Source organism: Protopterus annectens, chromosome 10.part0 (genome assembly GCF_019279795.1).
Source record: "Protopterus annectens isolate FY-2018-M chromosome 10.part0, PAN1.0, whole genome shotgun sequence".
NCBI lineage: Eukaryota > Metazoa > Chordata > Ceratodontiformes > Protopteridae > Protopterus > Protopterus annectens.
In genome coordinates, this window is record NC_056744.1 from 1,174,835,612 (window position 1) to 1,174,849,055 (window position 13,444).

The window sequence follows — 13,444 nt, forward strand, 5'->3', positions numbered from 1 at the left end:
TCTGAGTTGCAAGTCTTTGTGGCTGTGCCTCCTTGATGGTTTTTCATAAGGACTTCATTCTTTTATTCCTTTATACCCAAGGTGGTTAATGGATTGTGTCAATCACTCTATTTATTTGTCCACTTTTTCCCTTTCTCCACAAGTAGTCTGTGAGAAGGTTGTTTACACCTTAGATTTGCATAGATAAGTCGGATATTATTTAGATAAAGCTAAAGCCATTTGTAAATCTGAGCAGCTTTTTTGTTTCCTTTCATCCTAGGTTTCTAAGTTTGGCTTTTTCCAAGCAAACCATTTCTTCCTGGATGTCTAAAGCCATTTCCTTTTGTTATCCCTTTCATAGGAAGAGTCTCCATTCTTCTGATAAGGCTCATCCCACTGGGGCTGGCACCTCTCTTTTCTGGTGCTTTTTTCATGGGTTTGGATACGAATTCTGTTCTTGAGGCAGCTACTTGGTTTTCTATGCATATTTTTCACTATACGTTGGATGTGACTTCTAAGGCCAGAGCCATTCTTCATGGCTTCCTTGAGGGCTCTGTTTGCCCTTCTTCTTTGCAGTATTTTTCCTGAGTTATTGTACTTTCCCTATTGTAAAGAATACTGCAACAGTGATGTGGAATGATATAGTATAGTTGTATAAAAGCTTACCATAACAGTAGATGTTCTTCTCTTCCCTGTTTGGAAGTATTCACTCCCTCCTCCCCCTGTTCCTTTTCCCATCTGCATGTACTTGTTACCCACTAGTATCCTTAGACTGCAGCCTGAAGTGTGTTGATGCAACTGGAAAATCATATATGTGCAAGTGGAAAATATTTTCTAGTTGGTACTAGTCCAGGGGCTAGGACAGTCTTTAGGCTGGCTGTCCCTGTTTCTTGTATTTGTGTGAGTTACTGCCCTCTGGCCTTTTTTATTCCTCTATCAAGGTGCATTTGTCAGCCATTTATGCTTGTTTGCCCTTTGATCCCCCTGTTTTTAACCATGTTCAAGTCAACAGTTTTTGAAAGGGGTGTGCATATCTGTACACCCAGGAAATAGGTGGCTCCTTTTTGTGATCTCAACTTTGTACTCCAAAAACCTTACTGTTTCTCCATTACAGTCACTTGTGGTCAGTCAACCCTACCTCATTTTTCACAAGGATAATTTCTTTAATCCTTCTTTTATGCTAAAGTGGTCTGAGTTTGCTTTAAGCCAGACCATTCATGTCCTTGTCTTCTTTCCTGAAGCCAAGAATAAGAGAGAAAAGTTTCTTCACACACTAATGTCCATTGGCAACCCAAATACTACCTAGACAAAACACGAGCCTTCAGGAAAGCTGATAATCTCTTTGTCTTCTACAAGGTTAAAAGGAAAGAAGAACCATATTGCATAGCTCTTTCAAATCCTCTCTTCATTTAAACCTTGTTCCTCCTCTGGATGTATTATTCCCACAGTTCTCATTTTTCCCATTTAATTTGCTCCTACACTTTTCTAAAGATCCCAATCCCGGTTGTTTTGTCTCTGTTACTGTGTTCACTACTTCTAGTAAAGTTGGTTTAGGCTTTGATTTCCATTTTATAGTAATTGCTTTTTTTGGCAGCCACCAAAATTAGGCTCAGCAAGGCCTTACTATGTCCAGGCAATTTGATTTTGTATCATAGCTCCAAAAAATAATTTCCTTAAATTTGCTCACCCAGTATCTTTGACAGAGCAGTCTGCAAAGAATCTTTAAAGTCTGCCAACTCATTACACTCCCAGAAAATATTTTCCCAATTACCTCTTTTTTTCCCCCCATCACACCTCCAATGTTTGCTGTCTACCTCAGGAAAAATTCTTTGGAGTCTACTTGGGGTATAAAAATACCTATGTAAACACTTCTGAGCAAAGATCCTTAATATTCTAGACGTTGTTTCATATTTGAGATACATACATATATCCCCCATTGCTTGTTTGTGAATTTCTTATCCAGTCTCTCTTCCCGATTCTTTCTAACCTCCTCTGGCTGAGTCTTATAGTTATTGTGCAATATTTTGTTATGCTCTACTAATTATTACTTTTTAACATCAGCTTCTGTTTTAGATTCTAATAAAAACTCTACCAGTGCTGGTCTTTTGCTTAGGGATCCCCCCATTTCTTTCTCTTTGTCTATACTCTGATATCATTCCTTGATAGGGAAGGCAATCTCTATCCTGCAGTCCAAATACTTGGCAGTTTCCCATTCTATTATGTTTCCCTGTCTGATTATTTGCTCCCAGTACCTTGGTTCTTTTACCAGTTTTCTACAATAAATTCCAGCTCCCTATTGTCTATATCCCTGTTTGTAGTCATCCCGATAGGCAGAGTCTCCTTTCTCCATTCCTGTGTTGGCTTTGTTCTTGGAATAATTTGAGTATAAATATCTACATGGTTATTGTATTGTCATTCTCTTTAAGGATCTGCATCCAAAATCCCAGTCTCTCCTTGTTTTTTGAACTTCTCCCCTGTTTTATCATTATCCCTTTTCACTTTGCATTATAGGTTTCTGCTTGTGCTGCATATATAGGAGCCCATTCCACATGGGCTTTGGTGGTTTTTCTGGATGGGATGGACTGTGGATGTATTCTACAGGCAGCAATTTGATCCCTTGTACACACTTTTACAGAGCACTGCAAACTGGATTTTGTTTTCAGGTACATAGCCAACTTTGCTAAGACTGTTTCCCAAGGTCTCTTGGAGTCTTAGTTTATTGACCTCTTTCCTTTATTAGTTTTCTGTGGTAATCTACCCATTTTGCTTAGGCTACCGCAAGAGTGATCTATGATTAATACCACAGAGGTTAATGCAGACTTCAGCACTGCAAAACTAGAACCTAGGAAATGATGCCAAGACAGTCCAGTTGTTTAAGTAAACCTTCCATAACAGTAGGTATTCTAACAGAGCACTGTTATAGTAGTCTCCTCTCCCTGCAGCACGCCTGTTTTTTTTTTTTTTGCTTGTTTTCTCTTTTGTGTTGCCAGGGTGTGAATATTTCAGCCTTAGTTTACTGTTGGGTTTAATTCTTAATATTGTTCTGTCAGGTCTCTAGCCTCCATCCCGGACAGAAAGTACTCTGAAGTGTTTTGTGCTCTAGCTGTCTTTCTCTCATTTCTTCCTATGAGAATATATTTATCTGGAAAACAGAATTTCTATCTATGTTGCATGGGAATGCTCAGCTTTACAGGAGACTTCCCTGTGCTTCTGAAATGAGTGTACTAATTAGTATTTTCAAAGTCTAATTTCTGAAGTTATAGCTAAAACTAAAGCGGTAAGGTGACATCTACTACCTGACATGATTTGATAAGCATGCATAGTGAAATGATCAGCAAGGGGTATGGCAAAACTTTAAGGAGGTATTTACAAAATGTTATGAACAGAGTGAGATATTTTCCATGTTTACATTAATAATGCAAAAATGGAGTGCAGCACTGTCATGCCGTGGGTGATGTATGCAAACACTGGGTGTTAGTTAAAAAAAAAAAAAAAAAAAATATATATATATACATACATATATATATATATATATATATATATATATATATAATGGGTTATGTGAAGACATTCTGTAAATGTTTTTTTTTGCTTATAGTTATGACTATAGCTACACTTTTCATAATTGCATTAATTTCATAAAAATGTCATAAATGTTCACAATGTTGCCATTAATGCTGGCCTTCTAACACACGTGGTCTTGAAGCTATTCATGCTTAATAGCAGGATACTACCTTCTCATCATACATCTTTAGAAAGTGCTGAAGTTAACATGTTCCTAGTTACATACATTATACATCGCGTGTGTTCTTTTTTATAATTATCATTAGTCTAGCATTCCATGCTCTTGGCCTCTTATCTTGTTAAACTTTTCCTGTCTTTCAAGGGGTATTTTTTTTGGCCGGGGTGAGGCCCCACCCCCCTCGTTTTCTTCTAGCACATAGACATCCAGTTTGGCAACCTATTTGTTTGCTTAGTTTTCAGCCTCCCTGGTTTATTGGGGCAAGAAAGCTCTGAATTTTGGCACCCATACATTTGAATTTATACTAACATACCCTCAAGCTCCCTCGGATGTATGGTGCACATGGAAGGTGTCCAAAAGCTTTTATATACTGCCCAGACATCTAATCCTTGGCAGGTATATGACTGCAGCTGTGAGCTACTCGAACATATGCGCTTATAAGTTTGCATACTCAGCTGTACGTTTTGAACCCATATAGTATGAAAATTTGCAGTGATGTGAACTGTTGTGGACATAGTTAAATATATGTATGTTTTAATTTATTACCGTTTATTACATCTGCTTTTTTGTATGCATATATGTGAACAAAGCTATATAAACATGTATTATGTTTTAGGTTGGAAGCAGTTTTGCTCAGTAGAAGTACAGCCAGCGAAGCTGCATGTCACACCAGTTAACACGCCACCTGAAACACCTGCTCAGGAAATCTCACTGGAAACTCTCCCTATACTGAAACTTCCAGAAATGAAGATACAGCCAAAGCCAGATGTAGACTTCTTCACTGAAAGTTTGAAGAAAGTACGTAGACAAGTGATGCATGGACATAGATGAATAAACAAGTACTGTGGAGATGCACTGATGAGTAGAGCTTGGTTTAGTGTATGCCTTGTAGCATTGATTTGCTTCTTTCAGGAATTTGACATTGCGTATGCCAAAATTCATTTTCTCTGCAGTACGCTAAAATATATGAAGTATGCATACCACTTTGAGAATACATGCCAGGCTAACCTGCATATGGGATGCTATGTGGTTCTTCCGTATGCAGCTGCTGCCATGATAAGTAGTGTCAATATATCCACACTGATTCATGTTTGTCTGTGTTACCCTACCTGTATAGTGGGTCTTTCATAGTCTTAGGGAAAAAAAAGGCATTAATTGTTGTCAGAGTAGGATGATGCAACATTGTGGATTTGACTTTTACCAGCCAGGGTGAGGAGCTGTAAGGTACAATCCAGCATGTCCAACCTGCCATCAGTGGCTAAACTGACAGAAGTGAATCTAGTAGCCACTGACATGACCTGCCACTAGACCTACAGGCAAAATTCAGAAGTTGAAATAAGTAGTAGTAAATGTCTTGATGAAACAAGGGGAAAAAATAATGGAAAGATTTGAATGACTACGTGGAACTGCAAATGATGCTTCTTGTTTGTCTTTTCGGCTTTCCCCGGTTAGAGTTCGCCACAGCGGAACTCCGGTGCGGTAATGATTGGCAGGAGATGTTTATGTGCTGAGTTGCCAGCCCGACGCCCAACCTTCAGCCAAGGTACACCCATTCACGCATGTCTTTCGAACACCACAAGACTGCGAGGAGGACATGCAGACTCCACACAGAAGGCAGTCTATCCGAGAATCGAACAGGAGAACCTCTTGTTGTGAGGCAACAACACTACCGCTGCACCACCACGGCTTCTGGAACTGCAAATGATGCTAAACAGGAAAAAAAAGGAAAACTATTGAAACAAGCAGCAATTTCAATAAAAAAAGCAACAAACTGAACAAATAAGCCACAGCACAACAAATAAGTTCAAAAATTAACATTGTTTAGACAAATAAACCACTTTTTGAATTCAGTGACAGACTTTGGAGATTTGTAACAAACAAACTTTAGCTAGTATTAGCACTGATACTTTAATCATTGCACATATTTCCATTTACTAGACTAACAATTGTACTTTATACAGAACAGTTTGCAAAGTATTGCAAATTGTGTTTACAGAAATTTGATCTCTTGCATATTGCATCTGACATGGCAGAAAAAAAAATCAAGTACAAGTTGCTGTTTATTTAATTTTTTGCATTGGTCAACTTATGTGCTGTAGTGTGAGCAGCTTATTGTGAGCAGCATTTTCAGGTATGACAGTTGACCACAGCAGCTCAAAATAATAGTCCATTAACATTGTTGCAAAAACATTATTAATGAAATGCAACAAAACTGAATCAAAGAGAAACAATATTTTAAATTGAGATACAAAAAAGTGTATGAACTGCCGGAGGCATTGCTGAATTACTCATCGGAAACGGTGTAGATATGGCAGATTTTCATCAGCATTGCCTTGTCTGTACTGCAGTAACCAAGACACATCCAGTTTGCAGTAACACTCATTCAACTTTTCAAAGTAATAACTGTGTATTTCATAATTTATCAGTTGTAGAAACAAACTATCAAACACAGCAGTGAAAATGGGAGCTGTAAGATAGTTGAGTGGAAATAAATAGGAATGAAATAAAAGCTAAAGATAGTTATAATATAAATCTGTAGCAGTATGTCTAGAAAATGAAGTAGATATTTTGGAGCAAGTAATAACTAATGAGAGGATATTAGTAAAAAAATATTTGTTGGGATATATTTATTGTGTGTGTGTGTGTGTATGTGTGTGTGTGTGTAAACATATGTATATATATATATATATATATATATATATATATATATATATATGTGTGTGTGTGTGTGTGTACATTATATATCTATCTATATCTATATATATATATATATATATATATATATATATATATATATACATATATATATACATATATGTGTGTGTGTATAGTTTTAATTACTCATTTGTAAACCATTATTTGTATAGCTTAGTGTATAGAATTTGCATATGTGAAACGGTGTTTAATTATTTGCATGTGTACTACGGGGTTTAATTAACATTATGGGCTTAAACTTAAAAGCAGGTATTTAATAATAGGGTGTACTTGTCTGCTAAGCTTGTTCAGTGGCTAACTTGAAGTATCAGATCTGGTACTTTGGCTGTCATTCTGTAGGTGCTTTTTGATTAAATCTCCAAATTTAGCCTGATTGTTGATATTTCAGATTTTTTTGGAAGGAGCAAGTTCCAGGCTGCGCAAGACTCTCTTGGCTGCTGCTGGTGTGTAAGGTGATCTACACAGCAGATTCTCACCCTCTTTTCTAAGGAGGTACAAGTTTTTTCTAAACTTTAGTTTGTTTCATAATGGGGGCAGTAATTATCATGAGTTTTAATACTGGTTTACTTATCAGTAGGGATGCCATAGCTTGGTGACAGATATTGGAAACTTGTTTGAGTTTTCAGTAGTTTAATAGTACTGGTCATTATATGGACTAAAATGGATGAATCCTCGTATTTTATTTTTTGTGTTTTGAAGAATGTGTATTTTTAGGTGGATGAAGAATGTCTGTATTCTGAGATGAATGAAGGGCTGACATTGGTAGAAAGTATTCTGGCTTTGGAATCAGTAAATTGAGGGCAGTGGCCTGCCTAGCTTCCTTGGAAGGTAGATATGATTTGTGTACAAGACCTTTAGCTGATTCAGTACTTTTTATGCTTGTTTTTCTGTGTGTGAGGTTGGAGTGAAAGGCTTTAATCTCAAATTACCCCTAAATATTTTTTGGGGGAGAGGGGTTAACATTGTGAAGGAGTTGTCCTTGTGGATCAGTTATGTGTAACTGTTTGTTTAACCTCTTGGCTGAGCCCAGGAGCATAAGTGTACATTTACTGGCATTTAAACATAGTTTGATGTTCACTAAATCACTGTTGCTGTAGCATATAGCTGTATGGGACATATCATACCAAGGATATTTGATGTCTGGGCAATCTTCCTAAGCTTTGGGCATCTTCCTCACGCACTGTACGTCTATTCCAAAATAAGAACTTCCTAGTGTAAGAATGATGTAGGGGCCTCAAAAATTCGTAACTTTTTTTTTTCCATTGGTGAGCATAGTCCGATGTTTTCTCTTCTTAGTGGCTTCAGAATTGGAGGTTGGCTTATGACTAAAGTTTTTTAGGCAAGTAGGTACCTGCTTGAGGATCTTCCTCTGTCTGGATATGTCTGTCAAGAAAGGGATGAGTGTGTGTGTGTGAGTATGTAAGGCAGATATCTTATACAGATACCTACACGGCCTGCATTTTCTGCATAAGGGAGAGTCACTATGGTCTGTCTGGTGACATATGCTTACCCTTTACTCCTAAAACCATTAGAAGAGAGCTAAATTCCTTACGACTTTTATTCTTTTAAGACCTGTCATCTAAGTGTGTTGGTTGTTTTAAAAAACAGAGCTGTGGCAAGCTTACTTCTCAGTGTCTCAGATCAAGAAGTCTGGATGGCGTCTAAAATTAGGGGGGGACAATGGCTCAAAATAAGGACAGATGTTAAATATTGCTCCTAGACACTTATAAAGTTGCTAGAATAATAAGATTTGTTTTGGCATGCATTTTCTGAAGGATATAAAGTGTGAAACTTGTAAAACTCAAATATATGTCATTATTTAGTGACTTAATTCCCCAGTAATTTGCCAGAAAACCACAAATTTAATGAGGAACAGACCAAAATATAAGGCAAAAATCTGGACATTATGTAAAAATCTCAACAGTTGAGAAGTATGATGGCAAGGAAATTACCCACGCAGGTTCTCACAGTAATTATTTGTCTAGGTCCTCCTCATGAATGTGAAAGGTGCAAACTGGATGCAGAGTTTAAAGAGGTTACATTAAAGAGGTGAAGGAAGCACCTGCGTACTGTAACTATGACCCAGCAGTGGTCTGTTTTGTGATCCTGCCATTACTTCTGATGCTTCTAAACATAATAGAATAGGGCATCCCTCATCTCCTCTGTCTGTCCTCCCCCACCCCCATAGTTCTTCATTAAAGCTAGGCCACTCTAAACCTTTCCAGCTGTTGAAGAAGCCATTTTTCTTATATTTAGCTAGCTTTATCATATGGTTTACTGTTAAGGGCAAACATGCAAGTTAATAAAAATTAAAAGTCATGCTGCCTTCTGTAACAGATGTTCAGGCTCTACAGGTAAAGGATTCATGGTCACATCCAAGATGGCTGCACACTGATGTACAAGTGGATTAAAGCTCTCCCAGTGTGAAAGCAGAAACTTTGGAAAACAACCTACAAAAGTTATTCTCATTAGGGGTAATATATATTTATCAATCATGGGATGGGTAAGGCCATTGTATAGCTGAATGGGATAGGTTATTTTGAGCACAAAAAGGGAAATTGGCTAAGTTAAAATGGCCCGTTATGGCAGCTAGCTTAATACTTAACCATGAACCAGTAAAAGTAATTTATTTGGGTAAAATTCAGTTACTGTTGGATGTTAATAAAGGAGAAATCTGGAAAAAGTGAAAATCAGCTAGAAAAGCAGAATTAAAAAAACACTGCAGGGGAAGAGCACTGTTCAGCAAAATTAGTTCAAGTTTCAGCCTCAGTTCAGGAGATGGCTCACAGTTAGAGAAAAGAATAAGATACACTGAGGTGTTTAAAATAAGTGAGACTTTGGAAGAACGCATACAATCAAAGCACAAAATGCTGGGAAGAGTAGATGTTTTAAATAGTCATTCAGATGAGCCGATAAAATTACAGAAATTTGATGTTGAAATGAAGGCAAGACTGATGGATATTGAGGCTTCTCAAGAAGAACATTTAAAAAAAAAAGTAGAACAAGAAGATAGAGACAACAGAAAAAAAATGAGATTTTCTTCTGTACCAGAGGAATTGGAAGAAATGTATTGCATTTATTTTATGAAAGTATAAATAAGCAACTGGGCTGGTATTCCACAGCAGGATTTGTTAATTGAAAGAGTACACATTGTCTATGCTCTGAGTATGACAGTGAGAAAGAAGCAAGGCCTATAAGCAAGACCTATAGTAGTAAAGATAGTCATACTGGCAAAAGGCACTGCCCTTGACAAAATTATGGCCAAAGGGTGTAGAGTATTATCAGTTGGGGATACCAGAGTGTTGAAGGGGATTCTGCTTCTCATTGTTCTGACAAGGGCTCAGCCTATAGACAGAAGTTGACAGTAAAATCTTTACCAGTGTTCCAAACGAAAACAACTGAGTGACCAAAAAAAAGTTCAGGAACAGACTATTAAAATCAAGAATACATTGTACTTGAAAACTAGAGACTTGTGTTATGTGGTTGAGATGAGAGAGGCCAGCAAGAATATGAAAGTAGGATATGAATGGATGACCTGTGAAGTGCAGTTTCCATAAAGTTCAGTTTGGACATGAGAACTGTGCTTCTGCTGTGTGTGTGTGTGTGTGTGTGTGTGTGTGTGTGTGTGTGTGTGTGTGTGTGTGTGTGTGTGTGTGTGTGTGTGTGTGTGTGTGTGTGTGTGTGTGTGTGTGTGTGTGTGTGTGTGTGTGTGTGTGTGTGTGTGTGTGTGTGTGTGTGTGTGTGTACTTGTATGTGCATGGACTAGATGTTTGTGTGAAACTGAAGGGAGGAGTCTATTATTTAGAAGAGTAATAAAGGACTTGAAGATGTAACTGCAAGTAAAACACTGTTTTCCTTAGGAATATTTGTATAATAAATTTCTTGACATCTAGTGCATGTTGCTCTGTAAAGTAGATGTTTAACATTTAGATCACTGTTCCAGCAGTATATGGTATTAGCATCCTGCCCCATTGACTGGCCAGCTTTCAAAGCTTAAGGCTGCCTTACATGTGCTGTAACTGTCAGGAGCTTAAGCAGAGATGCAATATGAAGACAGAGTGCCAAAATTATTCTGCCGCCAAAGAGCGCTTCTTCAGTGGGCCACATGGAACTGTCATTCGGCTAGCTATCCTTCAAGACTGGGCAGATAAGTGTCCACTGGGGAAAAACCTTCAACCAAAATTATGTCTTGAGGAAAACTTATGTTTTTCTGACTAATATGCTATGTTTGTTAGGAAACTGAATGTCTTGATACTGCTTTTGCATTTCTAAGAGAGTTTGTATTTAATATTTTTGTGATCTTTGTGTAAAACATAATTCTATTTTTACAAAAGTTTCTTACAGGTTTTGTAGGTTTGAGTATATGGATCAGGGTATTGTACTTGTGGGAGACTGACAGTGGTTTACTTACCTCAGTAACATTTGATGTTCTTCCATTTCACTGTTGCAGTATTCATTACATTAGGGATTCTCTGCCGGGGCGGCCTGACATCCGGCCAGTGTACCAAAGCCTTCAGGTTGCCTTTAGGTTTCGCTGTATGTCACATAGGACATAAAGGTGATGTTCGGACATACCATTCCCAGAACTTCTTTGTTGCCAGTCCAAACACCATCTCTTGATGGTCTGCCTGAACACCAACATTCCTTTGCTGGGTTCACCAAGCTGTTGCAGATAAGTGCCCCAGTGGGGTTCCTTTTACTTATCTTTTTGCTGGTTGTGGGCTTTCATATCATCCAAGGTGGGTAAATGCCAGTGTGGGAGACAGATTCCCCATAAAGACTGAACAGTGTCTGTTTTGCCTTGGTGCCTTGAACAGCCATACATCCTGTTCTGTGTGTCAGGCTTTTGTACCTAAAACCCTGCAGAGTAGAGACTCTTCTTTGGTGCTTTATCTTGAGAATCAGCGTCTTAAGCTTCTTGTGAAAGATACGATGAAGGAACTTCCCTACTCCGGATAGTGGTTAGTGAAGAAGGCAGCCAAGAAGCCTAAGCAGGAATCTTCTGCTGTTCACCTTCTGCTGGACGTCTCTTGTGAGGCAAGTGAATGCCCGTTGGTTTACATGGCTTTATCGTTGGATTCCTCTACAGCGACCAGGTTTGAGGCCATTCGACTTTAAGCACTTCCGACGAGGCTTTGCAGATATCCATTTTGGATGCTCCTGCGGAACCACAGCTGATTATTTCTGGGGGACCTAGGGGTATTCCTCAGTTTTTCGCTAGAGAAGAAGTCCCCTACTGCCATTATTGAATGCCGTCCTGGGTGAGAGCCTTCCAGATTTTATAAGGCAGATGTCCCATTAAATTAAAAGCAAAAGACTAAACATATTTCTCCTGCTTTTTAGGATGCACAGAGTGAATGGGCAGGCCTTCACTCAGGGTTTGTTTAGTGCTTTGATGGCATTTAAACCTCCTCAAGGAGTTTCTGTTCCAGCCCCCCCCCCCCCCCCCCGGTCCTCTACTCCTTTAAAAAGGCAGAGGGAACAAGATTTCTCTGAGGAGGAAACTGTATTTGGATGAGGAATTCTTTGCTTACTCTTCTCAGATTCCGTCTCCTTTGGACTATGGGTCAGAGGAAGAGAAATCAACCAGTCTTGATACTCCCTTTGAAGAGATTTATTTTGGGGGGCACATTTCCAGGATGATGGAGTTCTTTAAATGGGATTGTGCTCAGGTCTCTGAGGTGGTTTACTATCACAATGCCGACGTGCAATTGCACGGCTATGAAGTATTCGAACAACATATGTTCGAATACTTCATAGTTCGGCAGGTGATGTGAGTGAACGTTATCATTGCGAATGGACTGTGCATTCGCAATTATAACGTTCGCTCATGTAAGGGGATCGTGGTACAGTGCGGTTAGGGAAATACATCCCTTTCCTCACTGTAGTGCAATCTCGGAGTTGGAATATTAAGTTAGGAGGGGTGTGGGGGGTGCAGCCCCCCACAGGGGGGTGCAGGGGGGCTTGCCCCCTGCATAGATGTGAGTGTAGGCTAGTTAGGTAGGGAGTTAAGGGAAGGGTGGGAGTGCTGTTAATTGTCGAAAATGTCGCGAGCGACATTTTCGACAATTAACAGCTGTTTATGACATTAGGTGCATATGGAAATGTTCATTTCCGATGTTAAAATTCGACGTTAGGTACACTTTTTTTTTATTTTCGAATTTTTGATAGTAAACCCTCTGAGGTACATGAAAGATACTATGAGTTGCTGCAGCTGGACTCTCCTAAACCTTCTGCTGTTCCTCCTGCCTTGTTGGATGTGTTTTTCAATGCTTCTCAGCCCCCTGCTTTCAGGAAACCATTTCTGCACAAGTGTCTTGCTGCTGACCCCTTGGTGGTGTCTGCAACCTCTGACGAGCCTTCTCAGTTGCCTCCTTCTCCCAAATTACTGCCCTCTGATAGCAAAACCATGGAAAGGCTAGGTAAGATTTACACTTCAGCTACCTTGGCTTTTAGGGCTGTTAATTATCAGAGCCGTATGTCCAGGTACTTTTTGGCTCTCCTATCCCAGATTTTCAGTTTATCTCTGAATTTCCAGACTCTGAGGGTAAAACTTCTGCCCTTTCCCTGTTAGGGACTTCTTCCCAGGTGGCTCGTCATTCCATTGTGTAGTTATGCAGCTAATGCTTCTCCTAGGGCTGCTGTTTTTGGGTCAGTGATGAGGAAGTATTCTTGGCTTTGGCTTCAACCTTTGCCGAATGATATTAAAGCTAACTTGATGGGTGCCTCTCTTGATAATAAACACTCATTTGTTGAAAGCTGCTGTTGCTTTGTTTAAGTCCCTTCAGGATAAGAGCAAGGATTTACAGGATCTTAAACTTGTGATGAGATGGCTAAGTAGTTAAGGCGATGGAATGGCCAAATAGTTAAAGTGATGGACTGCTAATCCATTGTGCTCTGCATGCATGTTCGAAGCCCACTCTCTCATCGGTGTTTGTTTCTGCTGTGCCTAAATTTCAGCGAAATTACTCCAATAAGCCAGCTTTTGTTCACAGGTAATCTCACCCC

At 39.1% G+C, this 13,444-nt stretch overlaps 1 protein-coding gene across 1 annotated transcript in view; it reads left to right on the plus strand.

Annotated features, from left to right (window-relative positions):
- Positions 1-13,444, plus strand: part of TDRD5 (tudor domain containing 5) — a 2,447,201-nt gene that overhangs the window by 1,333,083 nt on the left and 1,100,674 nt on the right. The window contains exon 4 of the mRNA XM_044085919.1: positions 4,338-4,519. Coding sequence (XP_043941854.1) covers positions 4,338-4,519 — 182 coding nt within the window. The remainder of the gene's footprint in view (positions 1-4,337; positions 4,520-13,444) is intronic.